Genomic DNA, 22013 nt, shown 5'->3' on the forward strand with positions numbered 1-22013 from the left:
TCCCTATTTTTTTTTTTCTTTCTGGCTTACTCTCCTATGTCTTCCTCTTCCTTTCCATGTGTTGTGCTCTCACTCTCTTCTTTCCTCCCCCTTAATCTCTAGGATGCCAACTCTCTCTCACATCTGCCCAATAATCACCAATGGATTTGAGGATAAGGACCAGTGAGCAAACAAATTGGGTGGCCTTGGTGGGTAGGGCTCATTGTGGGGTTCTGGGAGAGCCAACAAAACAGGAGAGGCAGGCAAAAGCTTGGATGCATGGAAGGAACAGAGCGCCAGCAGCTAGAGAGGTGCAGGCCAGCTGTTGAAGCTGCATTATCTTTCACCCAGCCTATACCGCAATTGCTCTGAAGAATCCCCTCCCGCCTTTAGCCTGGAGAAGGAGCTCTCTGGGCTCCCTCCTGCTCCTGAGACCTGATGCTCCTACTAGCCCATATCTTACAGGTGGGCATAATTAGCATGGACCGTATCTTTGGAGCAACCCACAGTAATTCAGTATGATTCCTTTCAGTTTAACCAAAGTTTATTAATGTTATACTAGTAATCTGGAGGTGGGAATTAGTCAAGTTCTTTGAGTAGATACAGCTGTGTATTCTACTTAGGTGGGTGCACCAGTGCCAGAGAACTTTGCCTAGCAATACCTGTAGGGGTGGTGCTCATGCCTTGCAGCCTTGGCCTCTTCTCTGGCCCCAACCCCCTCAGTTCCTTCTTACAGCCCATGGCTAGAGTCAGAGTGATGGTGTTCACATTGCACTTCTGGTCTCAGTTTCAGAAAATTTTCTTGTATCTAGTAGTAGTTAGCACCTTCGGTTAGGTTTAGCATTAGTTAAAGTAGTTGGCTGTCCTGTGTGATGCCCTCCCCAGGATTCAAGCATTGTCTATCTTGCGTGAGGGCAACAGTGATCCTCAACAGTGATCCCTACATAAGGTGCTTAATGTGTCCTTCACCGAGGCACAACAAAGAGTTGTGCTCCACCTGCAAGTCATTCACAAAGAGCACTCAGATGGCAAGAGACTTGTGGCTGAAGCAGCACCTTCAGCACTGAGTCCCTCATCTGATTAGCGGTCACCTTTGGATCTGGCAAGTGATGCCACTCCATGCTCGAGTTCTACTGTTTCCACCAAGAGTAAGAGGAGTGGTATGGCAAGGAAGAGGTTCCATAAAACTTATCAAGACATTCCAGGGTTCAGGGAGATGCCACCTCATCTTCTAAGAAGGGTGCTGACTGGTACCATACTCCCTGCAGCATCTGGGATGGAGCAGGTCTGACTAACTGCTCCATGGTACTGTGCCAAGAGCAGCGAGAGCCCGTACCATCAACTTTGGTTCCAGCCATGGGGTGTCTGTTGAGTCCTGTACTGTTGACATCGGCATTAGCACCAAATATTTTTATGCCAGCGGTGTACCAGGTGGCATCAGATCTGCTTTGCCTCTCAGTCCCAGACTCTCTACTGGTTCAAGAGTTTGCTGGTGCCATGGCTTCTTCCGCCTTGTCCTCTGTTTTGCCCTAGATACTTTCTGGCTGCGTCACAGAGAGGCACCACCTGGCCTCAGACTGTGGGGTTGAGGCCTGGCACCAAAGGCCTCCTCGACACTGGTGCATCCTTCAGCATTGTAATTGTCGTGGTGGCAGATCCCTTCATTGAGCTTGGTACTGCCTCAGGTACTGGTGCTTCTCCTGGTACCTGGTTGAAGTATCTGTCATTCAATTACTGCTGATGCCTATTCTCTATTCCTCTTCAGCACCAGTGCTGCCCTGACGTAGAGCTTCAGTTTAGTCTGTTTGTTTCTTTGCCCTGTTGGGATGGGTAGCGATTCTCTCAAGCCACACAAGGTTTCTCCAGTTTGTCATGACTGATTAGCGCTACCAGTACATTCTGCTGCCTTTCGGCCTGTCTTCCACTCCCCGGGTCTTTACCAAATGCAAGTTTGTGGTGACAGTATACCTCAGGAAGAGGGGAATTCATATCTTTCCCCCATCTGGACAACTGGTTACTGAGAGGCAAGTCCAGAGAGGAAGTCCTCCATCATGTCCACGTCCCACAAAACTTACCCAGTTGTTTAGGTCTCATCCTAAACTGCAGGAAGTCAACATTAGTTCCAACTCAAAGAATCAAGTTAATCAGGACCCTGATAGATCCTACCCAGTGCAAGAGCATTCATGCTGACGGAGCAATTCCAGGCAGTTCACCAGTTCACTATGTCTGGAGTTGCGGTCTTAACCTTCAACAACAACAACCTGAGTATGCCTGAGGTTGCTAGCATATGGCTGCATGCACGCAGATAGTCCAATATGCCAAGCTACGCCTCTTCAAATGTGGCTGAAGTTGGTCTATCATCTGAATAGTCATCCCTTGGACAGCCTGGTCCGACTTCCTCTGCCAATCAGGACAATGTGTGCCAGGGCGTTCCGTTTGCTCAGTCCCCACCAACCAGGACTGTTGTCACTGATGCCTCCTTAATAGGTTGGGGAGCACTTCTGGGATTGCTGAAAGTTCAAGGTCTGTGGTCAGAACAGGAAACTTCATATCAATGTCCTGGAGCTTCATGCCATCTACAATGTCTGTCAGATCTTTCATAATCACATGAGAGACTCAGTGTTTCTCATACTCACCAATAAAGCTTTGTAATGTATTATGTGAACAGACAGGAGAGAGCACATTCCAACATGCTGTGTCAGGTGGTGATCAGGCTCTGGCAGTTTTGCATTGAGCAGATCATCTCTCCCCCCATGGCCAATCGCTTACCTGCCGTCCAGAATCACTTGTCGGAGCACCTCGGCAGAAATTTCTCCCTGAATCGCTAATGGTCCATGAAGCTCAGCATCCTGTGGTTCATTTTTGCAGTTTGGGGCATCCCAACAATCAACCTTTTCACCACAAAAGACAACAAGACATGCCAGCTGTTTTGCTCCCGAGGGGGTCTCTGTCTGGGCTCCTTGACTGACTGATGCTTTTCACCTGAGCTGGGAATTGGCACTCTTCTTGCTTTTCCTCCAATTCTAATCATCCTTCAAGTCATTCTCAAACTGAAATTGGACTGTGCCAAACTTATTCTCATTGCTCCAATGTGGTTGAAACAATCTTTTTTTTTTTTTTTTTCCTCTCCCCTCACAATGTTGGTTCAGCATCCCATATCCCTTCCTTTTCATTCTGACAACCTGACTCAGCATCATGGTCAGGTTTTACATCTTGCACTCAACTCCCTGCATCTCACAGCACAAATTCTGCATGGTTAGATGATGATGAGGAGAAACGATGTTCAGAGGTGGTCCAGCAAGTCTCACGCAATAGTAGAAAGCCCGCCACCAGAGAAACCTGTTCAGCCAATTAGAAGCATTTCTTGATGTGGTCGTTAGCCTGGGAAGTTCGACTGAATTTAGCTGGTATCCAGGACATCTTGGACTACCTGTTTACACCTTCATTCTTTTGGTCCTGCACTTGCTTGTTTGAGAGTCCACCTGGTGACAATTTTTGTGTTTCATCTGTACATCCACAGGAGGTTGGTGTGTTCAAACCCCATGGCAGTGAGGTTCTTGAAAGGAGTCACTCATCTCCACCCACTTGTTAAAGAGCCTGTTCCTTTGTGGGACCTTAGCAGCTTTTATGGGACCTTTGTTCAAGCCTCTGGCAACTTCCTATTTCTCCCTTCTGTGTCAGAAAACTGCCTTCCTTGTGGACATAATGTCTGCAAGGTGGTGGTGGAGCCCCCTTACTTGCAGTTTTCTAAAGACAAAGCAATCTTATGGCCACACCCTAACTTTTTATTCAAAGTGGTTTTCCAGTTTCACTTGAACCAAGCTATATATTTACCAGCGTTCCTCCCTAAGCCGCATTTAATTCCAGAGGAGCAACGTCTTCACACGTGGGATGGCAGGCAGTGTTTAGCTTTTTATCTGGATAGGACCAAACCTTTCTGCTCCTCATCTCATTTATTTATTTCATATGCAAATTAAATGAAGGGGCAAGTGATTGCTTCACAGATAGCACCCTGGGATAATTTCCTGTATAATGACTGTATAGGAAGTAGACCAGGCTATGCCTCCTCAAAGGATGCGAGCCCCTTCCAGGAGAGCCCAGACAATACTGATGGCATTTCCAGGGCTGCCTCTTGGTCCTCTGTGCATACTTTTACAGACCACAGTGCCTTTACTACTGTAGCTAGATCAGATGAAAACTTTGGGAGGCAATCCTGCAGCCCTTGTTTACACAGACTCCAGACTCCACCTCCTACGAGTGTTGCTTTCAAGTCACCTAAGGAGACTACATGGCTGCATCTACTAGAAGAAATAAAAATGGTTAATTACCTGTAATTCTTTTACTTCGAGATGTGATGCAGATGTGTATTCCACAACCCACTCTCTATCCACTCTGCATCTGAGTCTATGCTTCTGAGCTTTGGTGCAAAGAAGCTGAGGAGGTCAGGATGGTGCTGCCCTTATATGGCCAGGGAAGGGGCTGGGGTGCAGGGCATGAGCACCACCCCTACGGGTACTGCTAGGCAAAGTCCTCTGGTCTAGTCCATACTTCTGCATTGCATCTTGCAGAACAACAATTACAGATAGGTTACCGTATATTTTGTGGACTGCTCTAAAGCTGTTTGTGTATGGCAGTCCTATGTGAATGTTCATTTGTTGTAGCATTTTGTCAGTAACTTAATTTTTTTTAATTAATAATTTTATTTTGTCTCCCTTGCTTTAGTTTTACTGCTCCCTCCTCCCCTCACGCACACAGCCAGTTGTGCTGTCTCCTGCTCTCATTAGCACTCAGTCAGAGGTGGATGGGAGCAGAAGGCTGTTCAAGGTCCAAGCTGCCTAAAGCCTTCCCTGCAGAGGAAAGAATGTGAACGGCTAGTTTAGTGGGTGCACTTTGCATACTCTACACCAATGGGATTTGCTGACTGTGCCACCCATTAGAGCCACCCCACCTTTAATCTGTCACCCCTCCTCCTACTTGTCTTGTATCCCCTCAGTCTTGCTTTTCTCAACTCATTAAGTTCTGTTCTCCACTCCCGGCCCCTCGCCTCACCAGCCAGTCAGCCACCCACACTTAGCCCCCAGTCTGTGGGCTGGAGGCCAAAATAGGAGCTATTTCATGAGGTGGGGAATGAAAAGGAGCCACAAAGTTTGAAGAGCAGCTGCTTCACTAGTCAGGGGTGTGGGAGAAGTGAGGGCCCTAGGCCTGAAAAGTAACCACTTCCTGTACAGGCTCTATGCAGCTGCAGAACAAGGGGAAGCAATTCCAGAGGGGTTACTCTTGTACTGAGCTGACTGTTGCACAACTGTGACCATGTGATGGCCATCAAGAAGTTGCAGGTGGGGAAAATAGGAAATCATAGAATCACAGAAATGTAGGACTAGAAGGGACCTCGATAAGTCTTCTAGTTAAGTCCCTTGCACTGAGGCAGGTCTAAGTATTATCTAGACCATCCCTGGCAGGTGTTTGTCTAATCTGTTCTTAAAAACCTCCAATGACTGAGATTCCACAACCTCCCTAGGTAATTTGTTCCAGTGCTTATCTACTCTTACAGTTAGGAAGTTTTTCCTAATGTTTAACCTAAATCTCCCTTGCTGCAATTTAAGCCTATTACTTCTTGTCCTGTTCTCAGTGAATAAAGAAAACAATTTATCACTCTCCTTTTTATCACAGCCTTTTACATAATTGAAGACTATTGTTATGTCCTCCCTCAGTTTTCTCTTCTCCAGACTAAACAAGACTTCTCCAGTTTTTCTATCTCTTTCCCAAGGTGTGGTGCCCTGAACTGGATGCAGTACTCCTGTTGAGACCTTATCAATGCTGAGTAGAGTGGAAGAATTACTTCTTGTGTCTTGTTTACAACACTCCTGCTATTACATCCCAGAACGATGTTTGCTTTTTTGCAACAGTATTACTTTGTTGATTCATATTCAATTCACTGTACCCCTCCTCCCCAACTCGCTGGTCTTTTTCTGCGTACTCCTTCCTAGGCAGTCATTTCCTATTTGTATTTGTACAACTAATAGTTCCTTGCTGAGCGTAGTATTTTGCAGTTGGCCTTACTGAATTTCCTCCTATTTGTTTCAGACCACTTCTCTGCTTTGTCAAGACCATTTTGAATTCTAATTCTGTCCTCCAAAGCACTTACCAAGCTGGGAGGGGTTGCATCATCCGCAAACTTTATAAATGTACTCTCTGTGCCATTATCCAAATCATTTATAAAGATACTGAATAGAACCGGATCCAGGACAGATCCCTGTGGGCCCACACTCGATATGCTCTTCCAGCATGACTGAAAAATTTGATTTTCCAACCAATTTCCACCCACCTTATAGTAGCTTCGTCTAGGCTATGTTTCCCTAGTTTGCTTATGAGAAGAATGTGTGAGACAGTGTCAAAAGCTTCACTAAAATCAAGATCTATCACATTACCTAGAAGGCTTGTTACCCTGTCGAAGAAGATTATTAGGCTGGTTTGACATGTTTAGTTCTTGACAAATCCGTGCTGACTGTTGTTTGTCATTTTATTCTCTTCTAAGTGCTTAGAAATTGATTGTTTATTTGCTCCAATATCTTTCCAGGTACTGAAGTTAAGCTCTGGGTTGTCCTTATTCTTCTTTTTATAGATTGGTACTATATTTGCCCTTTCCCAGTCCTCTGGGATCTCTTCTGTCCTCAGTGAGTTCTCAAAGATAATCACTAATGGCTCAGAGATGTCTTCATACAGTTCCTTAAGTATTCCAGGATGTATTTCATCAGGCCCCACTGACTTGAAGACATCTAGCTTGTCTGAGGGCCTGTCTTCACATACAGCACTGCAGTGGCGCTGCTGTAGTGCTACTGTGCCAATGGGAGATCTTTGCCCGTCGGCATAGTTACTCCACCTCCCTGAGAGGCAATAGCTGTGTCAATGGAAGAAGCTCTCCCGTCGACATAGCTCTGTCTGTGTGTGTGTGTGTGGGGGGGGGGGGGTTATGTTGTATAACTACATTGCTCAAGGGTGTGGATTTTTCACACCCCTGAGTGATGTAGTTAAACCAATATAGCTCTGTAGTATAGATCTGGACTACATAATTCTTAACCTGTTCTTTCCCTGTTTTGGCCTCGGATACTACCTCATTTACACTGATGTTAGTCAGTCCAATTGCACTGACTAACCTACATGCTTGTGTTGTTTTCTTTTATATTTATCCTTCATAATTTGACCAAATGTCCAGTTTTTATATGACTCTCTTGAGTTTCAGGCTGTTGAAGATTTCCTGGTTAAGCCAGAGTGGTCTCTTACCATACTTTTTATCTTTTCTATCCACTGGGATTGTTTTCTCTTGTGCTCTTAATATGTCCCTTTAAAAAACTGGCAACTCTCCTGAACTCTTTTTTTACCATTTAGAGACTTATCTTTTAGGATCCTTTTACCTTTCAGGATCTTAGCTACCAATTCTTTGAGTTTGCTAAAGTCTGCCTTCTTGAAGTCCATAGTTTTTATTCTGCTGTTTTCCCTCCTACGATTCCTTAGAATCATGAACTCTATCATTTCTTGATCACTTTCACCCAAGCTGTCTTCCACCTTCAAATTTTGAACCAGTTCCTTCCTAACTGTCCGAATCAAATCTAGAACAGCCTCTCTCCTAGTCACTTTTTCTACCTTCTGTAATAAAAAGATATCGCCAATTAATTCCAAGAATTTGTTTGATCTGTGCTCTGCTTTATTATTTTCCCAACAGATGTCTGGGTAGTTGAAGTCTCCCAGCACCACCAAGTCCTGTGCTTTGGATGATTTTGTTAGTTGTTCAAAAAAAGCCTCATCCACCTCTTTTTACTGGTTAGGTGGTCTATAGTGTACCTCTATTATGACATCACCTTTACTTTTTTACCCCTTTTATGCTTACCCAGAGACTTTCAACAAGTCTGCCTCCCACCTTCTATCTTGACCTCAGTTCAAGTGTATACATCTTTGATAAAAGGAAACACCTCCCTTTTTTCCCTACCCGTCCTTCCTGAACAATCTGTATGCTTCTGTACCAATATTCTAGTCACATGAATTATCCCACCAACTCTTTATGATGCCAGTTATGTAGTAATTGTGATAATTCACTAGTGTTTCTAATTCTTCCTGTTTGTTCCCATACTTCTTGCCTTAGGATACAGACATCTAAGATGTTTGGTAGATTTTCCCTCTCTATTCCCTCTTGTACCTCCTTGGATTGGCCCTGCAGATCATGAAGGGAATCTGCTTGCTGGGCCTGTTGGGGAAACAGATGATCCTCCTTTGAGTCATGCTCCCTATGAGTATTCTGTACTGGGTACACTTGACAATCGCTCAGGTCCAGAAATCTTTTAGTAAGCAGCATCTGGTGGTTCTCCTCATGCTACAAACTGAGAGTATAAAGGGCAGTGTGGACAAATGCCTCTCCAGTTCCTTCTTACCACTGCATGCCCTGAGTAAGAATCCTCCATGTCCTCTTTGATCTTCTTTTTCTTTGAATTTATGAATTCAATGTGTAAATAATTTTTAATAGTTTTAGTAATTTAGTGTTTTTAGTAGTGGGGAAAGAGATGGTGACCTTTTTAATTGGTGATTGGAGCACCCTGCCAAGAACATTTCCTACAGGGAAATGACCATTTATCGCTCTGATGATTCCTTTGCTTCTGTCTCCTATAGACAGTGCTTTGTCCCCCTTCACTGCTGCAGTTAGTTGGGTGAAAGGCACCCCTGGCTCTGTTTCACAACTGGTTCTTCTCATAGGTACTTATCTCTGGGAGAACATGACCGAAAGCGCTTGGAGGAAGACGAAGACCGCCTACTGGCTACATTACTGCACAACATGCTTGTCTACATGCTTATGATGAAGGTGATACTCTGCTCCTTCCCTTTTCTAGGCACAAGACATTCTGTTTGTGGTGTTGTATGGCCAGGTACAACCGTATGCAAAGGTGGGGCCATTTTCAGAGCAGTCACAAGAATTAAGCTGCACACACTCCCGGCTGGTATTAATGAGAATCAGGAGCTAGATTGCTATATTACATCAAGAATTTATCCTTAGTATTCATGGTATTAAGTATCCTTAAATGGCCCTTTGTGTGACCCATGTTCACTTTAGCCACAGTGACATAGTGTGTAATTTGCACAAGGTGTCCTGCTTACCATTTCTAACTTCTTCTTTACTAAATGCTGTTGAATAGCAGTAACACCATTTAGTGACATTGTCTTCCACCCCCACCCCTCTAAATGTGGAAGAAAAAATTGTATTCCCTTTCCCTGTGGTTTCTCTTTACTTGTCCTATTCATCAGCACCTATTCCAGTTTCTGAAAAGAACTTATCTATTTAAACAATAGCTTACTCTATTCCTTTGTCTGGAGAAACTGTTGGCTGACAGTAGAGCAAACAGTGAGTAAGGAGATCAGTTCTTCCATCCCCTTCTGCAATGAACACCAAGATGTCTGGATATTTTGTGTGAGAAAACCTGGATTTGTGCTGGAAATGGCCCACCTTGATTATCATGCACATTGTAGGGAGAGTGGTCACTTTGGATAAGCTATTACCAGCAGGAGAGTGAGTTTGTTTGTGTGTGTTTTGGGGGGGGGAAAAAAAAGGGGGGGGGGGGTGAGAAAACCTGTATTTGTGCTGGAAATGTCCCACCTTGATTTTCATGCACATTGTAAGGAGAGTGGTCACTTTGGATAGGCTATTACCAGCAGGAGAGTGAGTTTGTGTGTGTGGTTTTTGGAGGGGGATGAGGGGGTGAGAGAACCTGGATTTGTGCAGGAAATGGCCCACCTTGATTATCACTTTAGATAAGCTATTACCAGCAGGAGAGTGGAGTGGGAGGAGGTATTGTTTCATGGTCTCTGTGTGTATATAATGTCTTCTGCAGCTTCCACAGTATGCATCCGATGAAGTGAGCTGTAGCTCACGAAAGCTCATGCTCAAATAAATTGGTTAGTCTCTAAGGTGCCACAAGTACTCCTTTTCTTTTTGTAAATAACCTGATCCTCTACTTGCTTCCTAGGTGAGCAAGAATGACATTAAGAAGAAGGTGCGTCGTTTGATGGGGAAATCGCACATTGGATTGGTGCAGAGCCAGCAAATAAACGAGTTACTAGACAAAGTGGCTAACCTAGTGAGTAAAGAAAAAATTCATGACACCATATCCCTGCCCTTTCCTGAGAAGAGAGACAATAGAGGAACTAGTCCCCAGTTCACTCCAGGGCCTCTGGAGCTCTTGAGTAGCCAGGATATTGGCTTGCTTGACTTGAAATACTTTTAATTAAAATGCAAACTGACTTTCTGAGAAAATAAAACTTATCTGACAAGTCTGTTATAAATATACTGTAGATATTTTATATATAGTGAGTCTGCAGGAATTACTAAATATGCTAAATGTATATCTAAGGTTATATGGTGGTGTGATTTCAGGAATAGTATGCAATTACATAATTAAAAACTGTACCATAAGAATGCATACACACAAGGAACACATGGTCAGCATTAAAAAGAAAAGGAGTACTTTTGGCACCTTAGAGACAAACAAATTTATTAGAGCATAAGCTTTCGTGAGCTACAGCACTGGCTACAGCATTGGCTTTTTCATTCCTGACTTGTGTGCATCCGATGAAGTGAGCTGTAGCTCACGAAAGCTTATGCTCTAATAAATTTGTTAGTCTCTAAGGTGCCACATGTACTCCTTTTCTTTTTATGGATACAGACTAACACGGCTGCTACTCTGAAAAATGGTCAGCATTGGCTTTCTCATTCCTGACTTGTGTGCATTATTGTGCGATGTTAATTTTCTCCCAGTATAGCTTTTGTATGCTATGTGTTATTTAAAAGACTAACAGTAACTTGATACAATAATGTTAACTACAGTCTATATTTTTCTGGTATTGAGGGTTAATTTATGAACAAATGGGAGGGAATTCCCAAAAGAGAAGAGAAATGATCAAAGGACTGGGGGGATTGACTTTGGAGTAAAGATTAAGAGCAGTTATCTTGGTACTCGAATAACATGGTGACAGATGCAGTATAGGAATCTGAATAGGCTGGAAATGCTTGCCTAAAATACTGCTAATTGGAAGGGGAAGGACATAATTCTAAAACTATTTGGTGGTTTAAATATAAAAAATAATTAAGAGGAATTGTTCTATGACAGGGATCCCCAGACTTTCAGAGTATTATACTACTTAATAGTGGGGCTGCTTCTTGAGCCAACTCCCAGTCACACTCGGATTTGCAGTCACACACCAGCTGAGTACAACTACTGTAACTGCTTGCATGGAAAAGCTTTATGCAGACCCACACGGTCAAATTATCAGAGGTGTAGCCGTGTTAGTCTGGATCTGTCAAAGCGGCAGAGAGTCCTGTGGCACCTTATAGACTAACAGACGTATTGGAGCATAAGCTTTTGTGGGTGAATACCCACTTCTTCTTTCGTATTCACCCACGAAAGCTTATGCTCCAATACGTCTGTTAGTCTATAACGTACCACAGGACTCTTTGCCGCTTTTACAGTCAAATTAGTTTCCCCCCTCCCAGTCAGTTCCTCCTACATCTCAAAACAAACATACTCCTCCCATCCCACAGTGTCATGCAGTTCTCCTTTACTTTCAGATTCTAGATTGAGTTTTCAGGGTGGAGAGTTTTCATCAGTTTCTATTAACTCTGCAGTCGGTCCCTTTGCCCCCTGCTTACAATTAGTTCTTCTCAGCCCAGCATTGAAAATAAATTTCTCCTACAATGAGTTTTTTTACAAATCTGTTTTCCACACACTCAAACAATTCCAAATGATTTCTCAACTCTTGTATAAAAATCTCCAGTCAAAATCATTCCCCCGCATTAAAACTCACTTCTTTCTCTCCCTCCCCACATCAAAAAACAAAACACACCCCCAGAATAATCCAAAAAAATCTGTTGCTCCCTCAGGCTACCTGGCTTCTCATCTCTATCATCCTTTTACAGGCTTCTTCATGCTTGCTGCTCCCCCCCGTGTTTCCACACTTAGGCCCTTCCCTAATATCCTCCTTACCCCCTCCACTCTTCCCATAGCCCAATTCCTGCTTCCTCTTTTTCCCTCCCCATACAGTCTCCCCACTTCTACTGCCGCTTCCACTCCCATTTAGCAGTCCTGTTATGACTGCTGCCTCCTCCCACATCTCTCCACCTCCTTCTTCCTTTGGCCAAGCTTTTTAATTTGAGTTAACTTAGGCCTGATCTACACTTTAAAAATTAGATTGACCTAGCTATGACCATTAACGCCGACCCTGAGTACCGAATTCTTCTGTTGACCTAGCTACTGCCTCTCGGAGAAATGCATTAACTATTGGATGGAAAAAATCCTTCTGTCAATGTAGGAAGCATCTATATTTCAGCCCCACAGTGGCACAGTTGCAGTGCCATAACTTTGTTGCTGTAGTGTGGACATGCCCTAGCTCAAGTTAAAATCCTAGTGAAGATGAGGCAGGTTGTAGTTTTCATCTGAGTTAGTAGGTTAAGTTAAAGAATGCAAAGTAAACTCAAGTTATAACTTGTTGCCCCTAACTCGAGTTCCATCCATGCATAAAACTTGAGTATTTGAGTGACAGTAGTTCTTTTAACTGAAGCTGGCTGGCCCATCAGAGTATATGTTAATGTTCAAGTTAGCACAACTTGTCAGCTCCTAACATGACCACTGTAGGTGGACATAGTGCTGCTAGTCCTCCAGTACCTTCCCACAATTCCTCTGTGTATCCAGAAAAGACAAGGGAAGTTCTTTTACAATTCATTGGGAAAGAATTCACAAGCAGTTCAACTTACTGCAGTGGAAAGAACCACGGGATGTGCCCCCAGAAGTCTTAGCACCACACGAGAGAGTATAGTACTAGTGTGAACACAGCAGGACGAGTATTAATTTGCAGGGTAGCAGTTCTTGCTTAAGCTACCCTATCTTGAGAAGTGATCACTTGAGTTAAAAACACACCTTTTATCCTGGTTAAGACACAGCAGATGTAACCTACTAGATCTTTTATAAAATCACAGAAATGAGGGGTGGTAGTTTATTAATTACAAATCTTCCTTTTCTATAGGGTGGCCGAGAGCTGTCTGTCCGGCCCAGTGGCAGCAGACACATCAAGAAGCAGACATTTGTAGTACATGCCGGGACAGATACAACAGGAGACATCTTCTTCATGGAGGTAGGGACAAGAATAAATAATAGAACCGCTAATAATGCTAGATGTATGATGTGAGGATTCCTAGCTAAGACTCTTTATACCCTCAGGTGTGTGATGATTGCATTGTGCTGAGAAGTAACATTGGAACGGTGTACGAACGTTGGTGGTATGAGAAACTTATCAACATGACATACTGTCCTAAAACGAAAGTGCTGTGTCTCTGGAGGAGGAATGGCCAGGAGACACAGCTGAATAAGTTCTACACCAAGAAGGTATATCTGTCATTTCACCCTTTAGTTCATAAAGGAAGGGAGAGGGCAATGAATTCTCAGTAATGATTACTGAATTGCAGTATCTGTTTAGCAGAACTGATGTTTGACGTAGGTATTACCTGTTCATGTGAAGGTTATTCCAGGAAGTCACTTTTTTTTTTTTTTTGTATTGGGGACTGCCGACAAAAATCTAATACCTAGTTTAATTCTGCTCAGTTGGGGAGGTCTTCTCTTCGCTAAATCTTGAAATTGCTTGCAGACTTGAAGAAAATATTTTCAGTACTTTGGTAGATCGTGGATTGGCAGGCCTAAGTATAGAAAGCTAAATAAAAGCATTGCCACTCTGGGTTTGCCATGAGATGCAGAGAAAAGAAGAGGGAACCAGTGAAGAGTCTTCATGGGCCCAAATGTTTGGATTTGCATTTGCCACTAGTTTCAAAGCCTTTATCTTCTCCTTGTGCTTGCTTTGCAGGTAAAAATAAGTGAATTTAACCTGCTCGGAAAAAAGTGAATAGCTCACAGACATTGAACTCCAAGGGAGCTAAAGATTTGTAACTACTGTAGCATCGTATTATGTGCATAATTCTTTACTAAGCAATTAAAGACAGGCCGCTGGCCCCAAAATCTTACTCTCTACATGAAACAAGATCGGGAGGTGATAACACAGGAAGGGCATGGGGCAGAGAGGACCACAATGACAATTTGCTAATACAGTAACTTGGGAAGCTAACTTACGTATCTTGAGGCTCATGTATTTCTTAAAATCATGGTATCCGATTGTAGATGATAGGCATCCTTGAAGTAATGCCTAAGAAGGGACTTAGAAGAGGAGAGTCAGGAGGTATGGCAGTAATGAAATCACTGTAAACCATGACAGGAAAAGCTATATGGTTACGAACAAGTATTTTTGAGAGTAGTGATTGCTAGAAGCTGGGGGAGGAGAAAAGAATGGGTTTACTCTGAGGCCCAGCCTGCACTAGGAAACTGACCTGTTGCTGATACTGATTGTCAGTAAGTGGTACCCCCTGGAATGGGTATTGAAAATGGTTTAACTGCTAGTGTAGATTTTTTTTTTTTTAACCATCATTATTTTACTGTCCTAAAGTGCAATTTTCAATTGGGTTCCACTGTGCTTTCTCTAACAGGCAATGACAACTGTCAGCAAAAGGTCAATTCCTTACTATGAACTTGGGCCCAGTGGGCTTAAAGTGGGTTAGTTGTAAATGGAAGTTGTGACCTCACACAGGCCTCTGATTTCAGAATTGTAAAATGCACCTTTTTTGTCTGAAATTTTAGAGAAGGCTCAGTCTTGCAGTGTAATAAAATAATAATGAAAGTTTGCTTTAATTGAGGTGATCAGTAGTAGCTGTGTTTAATATTTTAAAATGTAGAGGAAAGAAAGTACAATGGTGTGTGTGGGGAAATAAATTTCAAAGATGGAGGAGATTGGAGAAAATAGAGAGGGAATGGGGAAGGAACTTTTAGGGGGGGGTCTGTGTAAATCCTCCCCATAACTCAAGAGGCCAGATCGCACTGTGTCCCTATGGGTGAGGGTCAAGATCCCATAGGTGAAGATGTACCACCTTTGGATTTCAAGAAAAGCAGTACATGAGTTCATGGAAAGAGCACAAACGTTTAGGGTTTAGTAACACACAGTCATTTTGGGACTGTTTTGTCTGTTATGCTTGTATTTTATCTATGGATTTAGAGTAAGGGGAATGCAGAGAGGGGAAGGAACTAGGGAGGTAGGTGGGAATTAATACAGGAAATAGATATGGAAGTTTACAAACAGAAACCAAACTATAGTCAGGCACACAATCGTGAATGCAACATAATTAGAAACAAGTGAGACATTAGCAATACAAGGGTTCATGCCATTAAACAGCTAAAGAATCACAATTTCAAGTTTTTCAATAAGCTAAATAGTTATCAATTGTTCTTCCTTTTAAAGTGACATCTTTGAATGTCAAGGGGTTAAATAAGGTCATTAAAAAGAAGAAAAAGCCCTAGCAGAATTAAAAAAAAAAAAAAAAAAAAAAAAAACCCACTCAGATTATTCTACTTCAACTTTCCATTTTCAGGAGGGGCACATTATGGGCGTGAAACGTAATTTATCCAGTGGACATTTTTTGCTTCAGCTAAAGAAAAAAAAAGAGCAGTGGGTATATTTGCTAAATGTGTCAAATTAAAGTTCATTTTAAGATAAGGAGGGATGATTTATATGGTTGAAGGGCACAATTGCTGGGTTATTAATAGCAGTAGGCTCAGTGTATTTTCCCAAACAAAAGCAAAAACTTTTTAAAGTCTTCTTTAAAACACTTTGGAGAAGGGGAAATTATACTTGGAGGATAATTCAGTTGCACACCAACTAGTTACTGATTTGATAAAGACAAGGGGGATAGGGAAGCAGATGCAGCATTAACTTCTCTGTGCCAACAGTTGAGCCTCTCAGATTGCTGGAGAGAATTTCACTCAGGGGAAAGAGATGACATGTTTTATTCACACCTTCATTAGTTATATTCTAGAATAGATGTAATATTAATCTCTAAATCTTTAATGAAGCAGCCAAGATCTGCAGAAATTGGCATTATTACATGGTGAAATCATGCACCAGTGGAAGTAATATTTGATAGCCGAGAGAAGTGCCTAAGATTACTTTTTTGGAAAATGAACTGCTTGCTTCTCCAAGACAAAGATCAGTTTGCATTAATTAAAGAGGACATTGTAAAATACTTTCAAATAAATGATACAGATAATACGAAAAGAGGCAGCCTCTGGGAAGCAGGTAAAGCACTCTTTAGGGGTCAATTGAAAAGCAGAGACACTCAATTGAAAAAGAGAGACCTCAAGAAAAAATAGAGCTAGAAGAGGAGATAAAAAGGTTACAAGACATTCACAAAAACACAAGTCAAAAATTTATATCAACAATTAACTAATTTTAGGGGGAAATTGGATATGGTGATGACAGATGCCACTGCAAAAGCACTTAGGTATAAAAGGAGATGTTTTATGAGAAAGGAAATAAGTGATACACTGTTTTTGAATACCTTTAGGCTTTTGAGCCAATAGTTTATTATTCCACCAATTAAGAACAGCCAGCAAGATAGTTATATACACTGCTTATTGTAAAAATTTCCATGCCTCAGATACTCCAAGCTCTGAAGTTATTCAAAAATATTTGGAAGTAGCAGGCTTGCCAAAGATAAGCAAAATTGATAAGGAACTTTAGATAAATAACAGAAGATGACATCCTAGAGGCAATAGCAAGTATGAAAAGTGGTAAATCTCCAGGACCTCATGGTCTTCCAGCTGAAGTGTACAAGGTATTTAAGGAGGTATTAGTGGATCCTCTGAGAGGTATCTTCAATGCTGTTCTGACCTATGAAAGAAGCTACTGTGGTTGTTCTTCTCCCTAAAGGTGAAAAAGACCTTAGCACAGGAGCAGTGACACAGGAGCCGGAAAACGGGGGAGGCTGGGGAAGAGTATATGTGCTGAGTTTTTTAGTTTTTGGGTTGTTTTTCCCCCTTTTTTGACAAGAGCTTTGTTGGGAAGGCTATGACAGCTACTGAGGCAGCAGTGGTAATGATCCAAAGAATGGGAAAGACAAGATGACTGGTTGTTGAAGCTGTGGGATGTACATTCTTTTGGAGAGGGTACCTGAAAGGTGCTTTGTTTGTATGAAGTGCTGCCTAATAGATTTGATGGAAGAAAAGGTCTGAGGTTTGGAGATGCAGCTAGAAACTATGGCTGAGTTTCAAAGAGGAATTGAGCAAATGATGGAGGGAAGAAGAGAGGAGGTTGAAGAAAAACCTCAAGATTTACAGATGCAAGCTGGACCAGAGAACTGTGAGGGTAGATTGCTGGATGAGGGAAGTGGAAGTGGAAGCATGTGACTGAGAATAAGGGAGAGGAACAGATCAGCTAGCGATGGAGAAATAAAACTGAGGAACAAGTTTGATGAGTTGGAAAATGATGGGGAGAGTCAGGCAGTAACAGAAGATGGGAGAGCAAGGAAGAAAAGAGCAGCTAGAAGAAGGGAAGAGATAATGGACATAGCCCTAGTTTGGATCCCCAGAATGATAGAGGATGACTTGCAGAAAATTGCAAGTGAGAACAGAAGACAAGAAGACTTGTAGCCAGAAAGAAGAGAAGAGGTAAGGCTGGAGACTCGCACCAACACCAAGAAAAGGCAGGTCTGCGTGGTAGGGACGATCTACTGAGAAGAACACACAGACCTGTCACCAGAGCTAATCCAGAGAACAGAATGGTGTACTGTCTTCTGGGAACTAAAATATAGTGTGTGGGCCTGAGGCTGAAGAGGATCCTAATGGGAGAAGGAAAGAATCCATTGATTTTCCTTCGCGTGGGAAAAAATGCTGCTGTTAGATTCTCACTGGGACATATCAAGGAAGATTACACCAGGCTGGGGAAGACACTTAGAGAAATGTGATCAAGTGATCTTCAGTGGGATTTTTCCTGTCCCTACAGGAGAAGTGCAAAGACAAGACAAAATTATGATGATCAACAAATGGCTCAGGCAGTGGTGCTACAAGGAGGGCTTTGACAGCTCTGGGAGGCATTAATGCACAGAGGATGTTCTCATGGGATGGCCTCCACCTGAGTAGGAGGGAAATGGACTTCTGGGATGGAGGCTGGCATAACTGATTAAAAGAACTTTAAACTAGGAAGTCAAGGGAGATGGTTGGGTGCAACTCATGTAATCTCCATTTCTGATTATAACATTGGGCAGGAGGAAAATCAAGTAAAAGCGGATACAGCAATGGAGAAAGGAACAACAGAGGGAAGGAGAATGGACATTAAGATAGTCCCAGTACCACTGATATTAACAGTTAGGTAGGCAATACTGGCAGTAAAATGACTGACTGTACCTAATCAGGCGAGGAATCTGGGTAAAGCCAAGCAGAAACAACTAGTATGTTGTATACCAATGCAAGGAGCCTGGTGGTAAAATGGAGGAACTAGAACTACTGGTGCAGGAAGTGAAACCAGGTATTGTTATAGGGATAACAGATACACGGTGGACTAGTAGTCATGACTGGAATATAGGTATTGAAGGGTATGTGCTTTTCAGGAAAACAGAAATAAGGGGAAAGATAGTGGAGTAGCAGTATATATTAATGAAGGGGTTAACTAAAGAAATTAGATGTGATGGAATGAATAACATGGCATCTGTTTTGGATCAAAATTACTTTTGGGGAGGAAAGGTAATAAAGGCTCCACTGCGATAGTGCTTGGGGTCTGCTGCAGACCTCCAGGATCTGATTTGATTATGGATAGAAACCTCTTTAATATTTTTAATGAAATCAGTATTACAGGGAGTTGTGTGATTATGGGAGACTTTAATTTCCTAGATATATTGGAAGACAAGTGCTACTAATAATGGTAGGGTCAAGAGTATTCCTGGGTATGATAGCCAACAGATTTTTTCACCAAGTAGTCACTGAACCAACAAGAGGTGATGCCATTTTAGATTTAGATGGATAAATAGCAAGAACCGCACAGAGGAACTGGTTGTAAAGGACAACCTTGGCTCAGGCAATCATGAGCTAATTCAGTGTAAGCTAAATGGAAGCATAAACAAAAATAGGTGTGCAACTAGGGTTCTTAATTTCAAAGGGGTAAACTTTAAAAAAAATTAAGGGAATTAGGGAAGTAGACTGGACTGAAGAACTCAATAATCTGAATGTGGAAGAGGCTTGGAATTACTTCGTCAAAGTTGCGGAGACTATTGGAAGCCTGCATCCCAAAGAAATGCAAAATATTCATTGTGAAAGGTTGCGGGACAAACTGGATGAACAAGCATTTCAAACTGGTTATTAAGAGAAAGGAGAACGCCTACAAGGAATGGAAGAACAGACTAATCAACAAGAAAGGCTACTGCTTGGTGATCAGAAAGTGTAGGGGAAAAGTGAGAACTGTCAAAAGTCAAGCAGAGTGGGACCTTGCAAAGGAAATTAAAACTAATAGTAAAAGTTCTTTATCCATATAAATGAACACAAGGAAAGAGGAAGTGGGGGAAGTGGGACTGCAAAGCACTGAGGATGGTATAGAGATTAAAGATTATCTAGGTATGGTCCAAAACCTAAATAAATACTTTGTCTCCACGTTTAACAAGAGTAATGAAGATCTCAGGTACAGTGGCTAATAGGAACAAGGATATGGAAGAAGGAATTACCACATCTGAGGTGAAAACCAAACTTAAACTGCTTAATGGGACCAAATCAGGGGGCCTGGATAATCTCAATCCAAGAATATTAAAGAAATTGGCACATGAAATTGCAAGCTCAGTGGTAAGGATTTTTAATAAATCCATAAGCTCAGTGACTGGAGAATTGAAGGGTAGGCAAATATAGTACCTATATTTAAGAAAGGAAAAAAGTGATCCAGGAAACATTAGTTTGACCTCAATTGTTGCAAGGTCTTAGTACAAATTTTGAAAGACAGAGTAGTTAAGGACATAGAGGTAAATGGTAATTGAATACAGCGTGGTTTTTGCAAAAGGTAGATAGCGCCAGATCAACCTGATCTTTTTCTTTGAGAAGATAACTGATTTGTTCAACAAAGGAAATGCAGTAGATCTAATCTACCTGGATTTCAGTAAACCATTTGATACAGTTCCACATGGCAAATTATTAATTAAATTGGAGAAGATGGGGATTAATAAAAGAATTAAACAGTGGATAAGGAACTGGTTAAAGGGGAGACTTCAGCAAGTCATGCTGAACGGTGAACTGTTGGACTGGATAGAGGTTACTAGTGGAGTTCCTCAAGGATTGGTCTTGGGACCAATGTTATGGAACACTAATGACCTTGGCACAAAAAGTACTAGTGTACTAATAAAATCTGCAGACAACACAAAGTTGGGAGGTATTGTCAATACAGAGTAGGACCAGAATATCACATAAGATTTGGATGACATTGAACAATGAGCAATAGAAATGGGATGAAATTTAATAGTGCAAAGTGCCTTTAGAGACTAATGGCAAGAATTTTTGCTATAAGTTGGGAATATATCAGTTGGTAGTGACAGAGGAGGAGAAGGACCTGGGTGTATTGGTTGATTACAGAATGACTATAAGATGTCAATGTGATGCGGCTCTGAAAAAGGCTAATGCAATCCTAGGATGCATCAGGCAAGGAATTTCCAGTGGAGTTAGAGGAAGTCTTCTACAAAGCACTGGCCAGATCTCATCTGGAATACTGTGTGCAATTCTGGAACAGATGCAGAGAAGGGCTACTAGGAGGATCAGAGGAATGGAGAACCTACCTTATGAGACAGGTTTCAGAGTAGTAGCCGTGTTAGTCTGTATCAGCAAAAACAACAAGGAGACCGTGTGGCACCTTAGAGACTAACAAATTTATTTGGGCATAAGCTTTCGTGGGCTAGAACCCACTTCATCAGATGCATGGAGTGGAAAATACAGGAGCAGGTATAAATACATGAAAAGATGTGAGTTGCTTTACCAAGTGTGAGGTCAGTCTAATGAGACAAATCAATTAACAGCAGGATAGCAAGGGAGGAAAAGTAACTTTTGAAGTGGTAATGAGAGTGGCCGATTTCAGACAGTTGACAAGAAGGTGTGAGTAGGGGGAAATTAGTATTGGGGAAATTGGTTTAGGTCTTGTAATGACCCAACCACTCCATCTTTATTCAGGCCTAATCTGATGGTGTCCAGTTTGCAAATTAATTCCAGTTCTGCAGTTTCACGTTGGAGTCTGTTTTTGAAGTTTTTGTTGTTGAAGAATTGCCACGTTTAGGTCTGTTATTTAGTGACCAGGGAGACTGAAGTCTTCTCCTACTGGTTTTTGAATGTTATGATTCCTGATGTCAGATTTGTGTCCATTTATTCTTTTGTATAGAGACTGTCCGATTTGGACAATGTACATGGCAGAGGGGCATTGCTGGCACATGATGGCATATATCAGGGGTCTCAAACACGCGGCCCACGGGGTTATTTCCTGCCGCCTGCCAACCTCCCCTCCCCGCTCTCTCCCCCCACACAGAGTTATTTCCTGCAGGCCGCCAAGCTCCCCCTCCCCCCAGCGTGCCATGTCCGCGCTCTTCTGCCTACCTCCAGGTGCTTAGCACTTTCCAGGAGGGAGGGGGGAGGAGCAGGGAGCCATGTGCTCAGGGGAGGAGGTGGGGCAGGGGCAGGGATTTGGGGAAGGGATTGGAATAGAGGCAGGGAGGGGGCAGAGTTGGGGTGAGGACTTTGGGGAGGGGGTGGGAAGAGGTGGGGCAGGGGTGGGGCCTCATGGAAGGGGTGGAGTGGGGGTGGGGCCGGGGGCAGCGGGGGTGGGGGGGTGTCAGATGATATGTGCCAGCAATGCCCCTCTGCCGTGTACATTCGCCAAATCGGACAGTCTCTACACAAAAGAATAAATGGACACAGATCTGACATCAGGAATCATAATATTCAAAAACCAGTAGTAGAAGACTTCAGTCTCCCTGGTCACTCAGTAACAGACCTAAAAGTGGCAATTCTTCAACAAAAAAACTTCAAAAACAGACTCCAACGTGAAACTGCAGAACTGGAATTGATTTGCAAACTCGACACCATCAGATTAGGCCTGAATAAAGACGGAGTGGTTGGGTC

The 22013-nt window shown here is 42.6% G+C and overlaps 1 protein-coding gene across 50 annotated transcripts in view; it reads left to right on the forward strand.

The window, feature by feature from the left end:
• MADD (MAP kinase activating death domain) overlaps positions 1–22013 on the forward strand; it is a 124572-nt gene that overhangs the window by 78852 nt on the left and 23707 nt on the right. For all 50 annotated transcript variants that reach the window (XM_043550054.1, XM_043550083.1, XM_043550088.1 and 47 more), the window contains 4 exons: positions 8722–8827; positions 9987–10097; positions 13036–13143; positions 13230–13394. In XM_043550054.1, the coding sequence (XP_043405989.1) occupies positions 8722–8827; positions 9987–10097; positions 13036–13143; positions 13230–13394 (490 nt within the window). The remainder of the gene's footprint in view (positions 1–8721; positions 8828–9986; positions 10098–13035; positions 13144–13229; positions 13395–22013) is intronic.

The sequence above is a fragment of the Chelonia mydas genome, chromosome 6, assembly GCF_015237465.2.
Source record: "Chelonia mydas isolate rCheMyd1 chromosome 6, rCheMyd1.pri.v2, whole genome shotgun sequence".
NCBI lineage: Eukaryota > Metazoa > Chordata > Testudines > Cheloniidae > Chelonia > Chelonia mydas.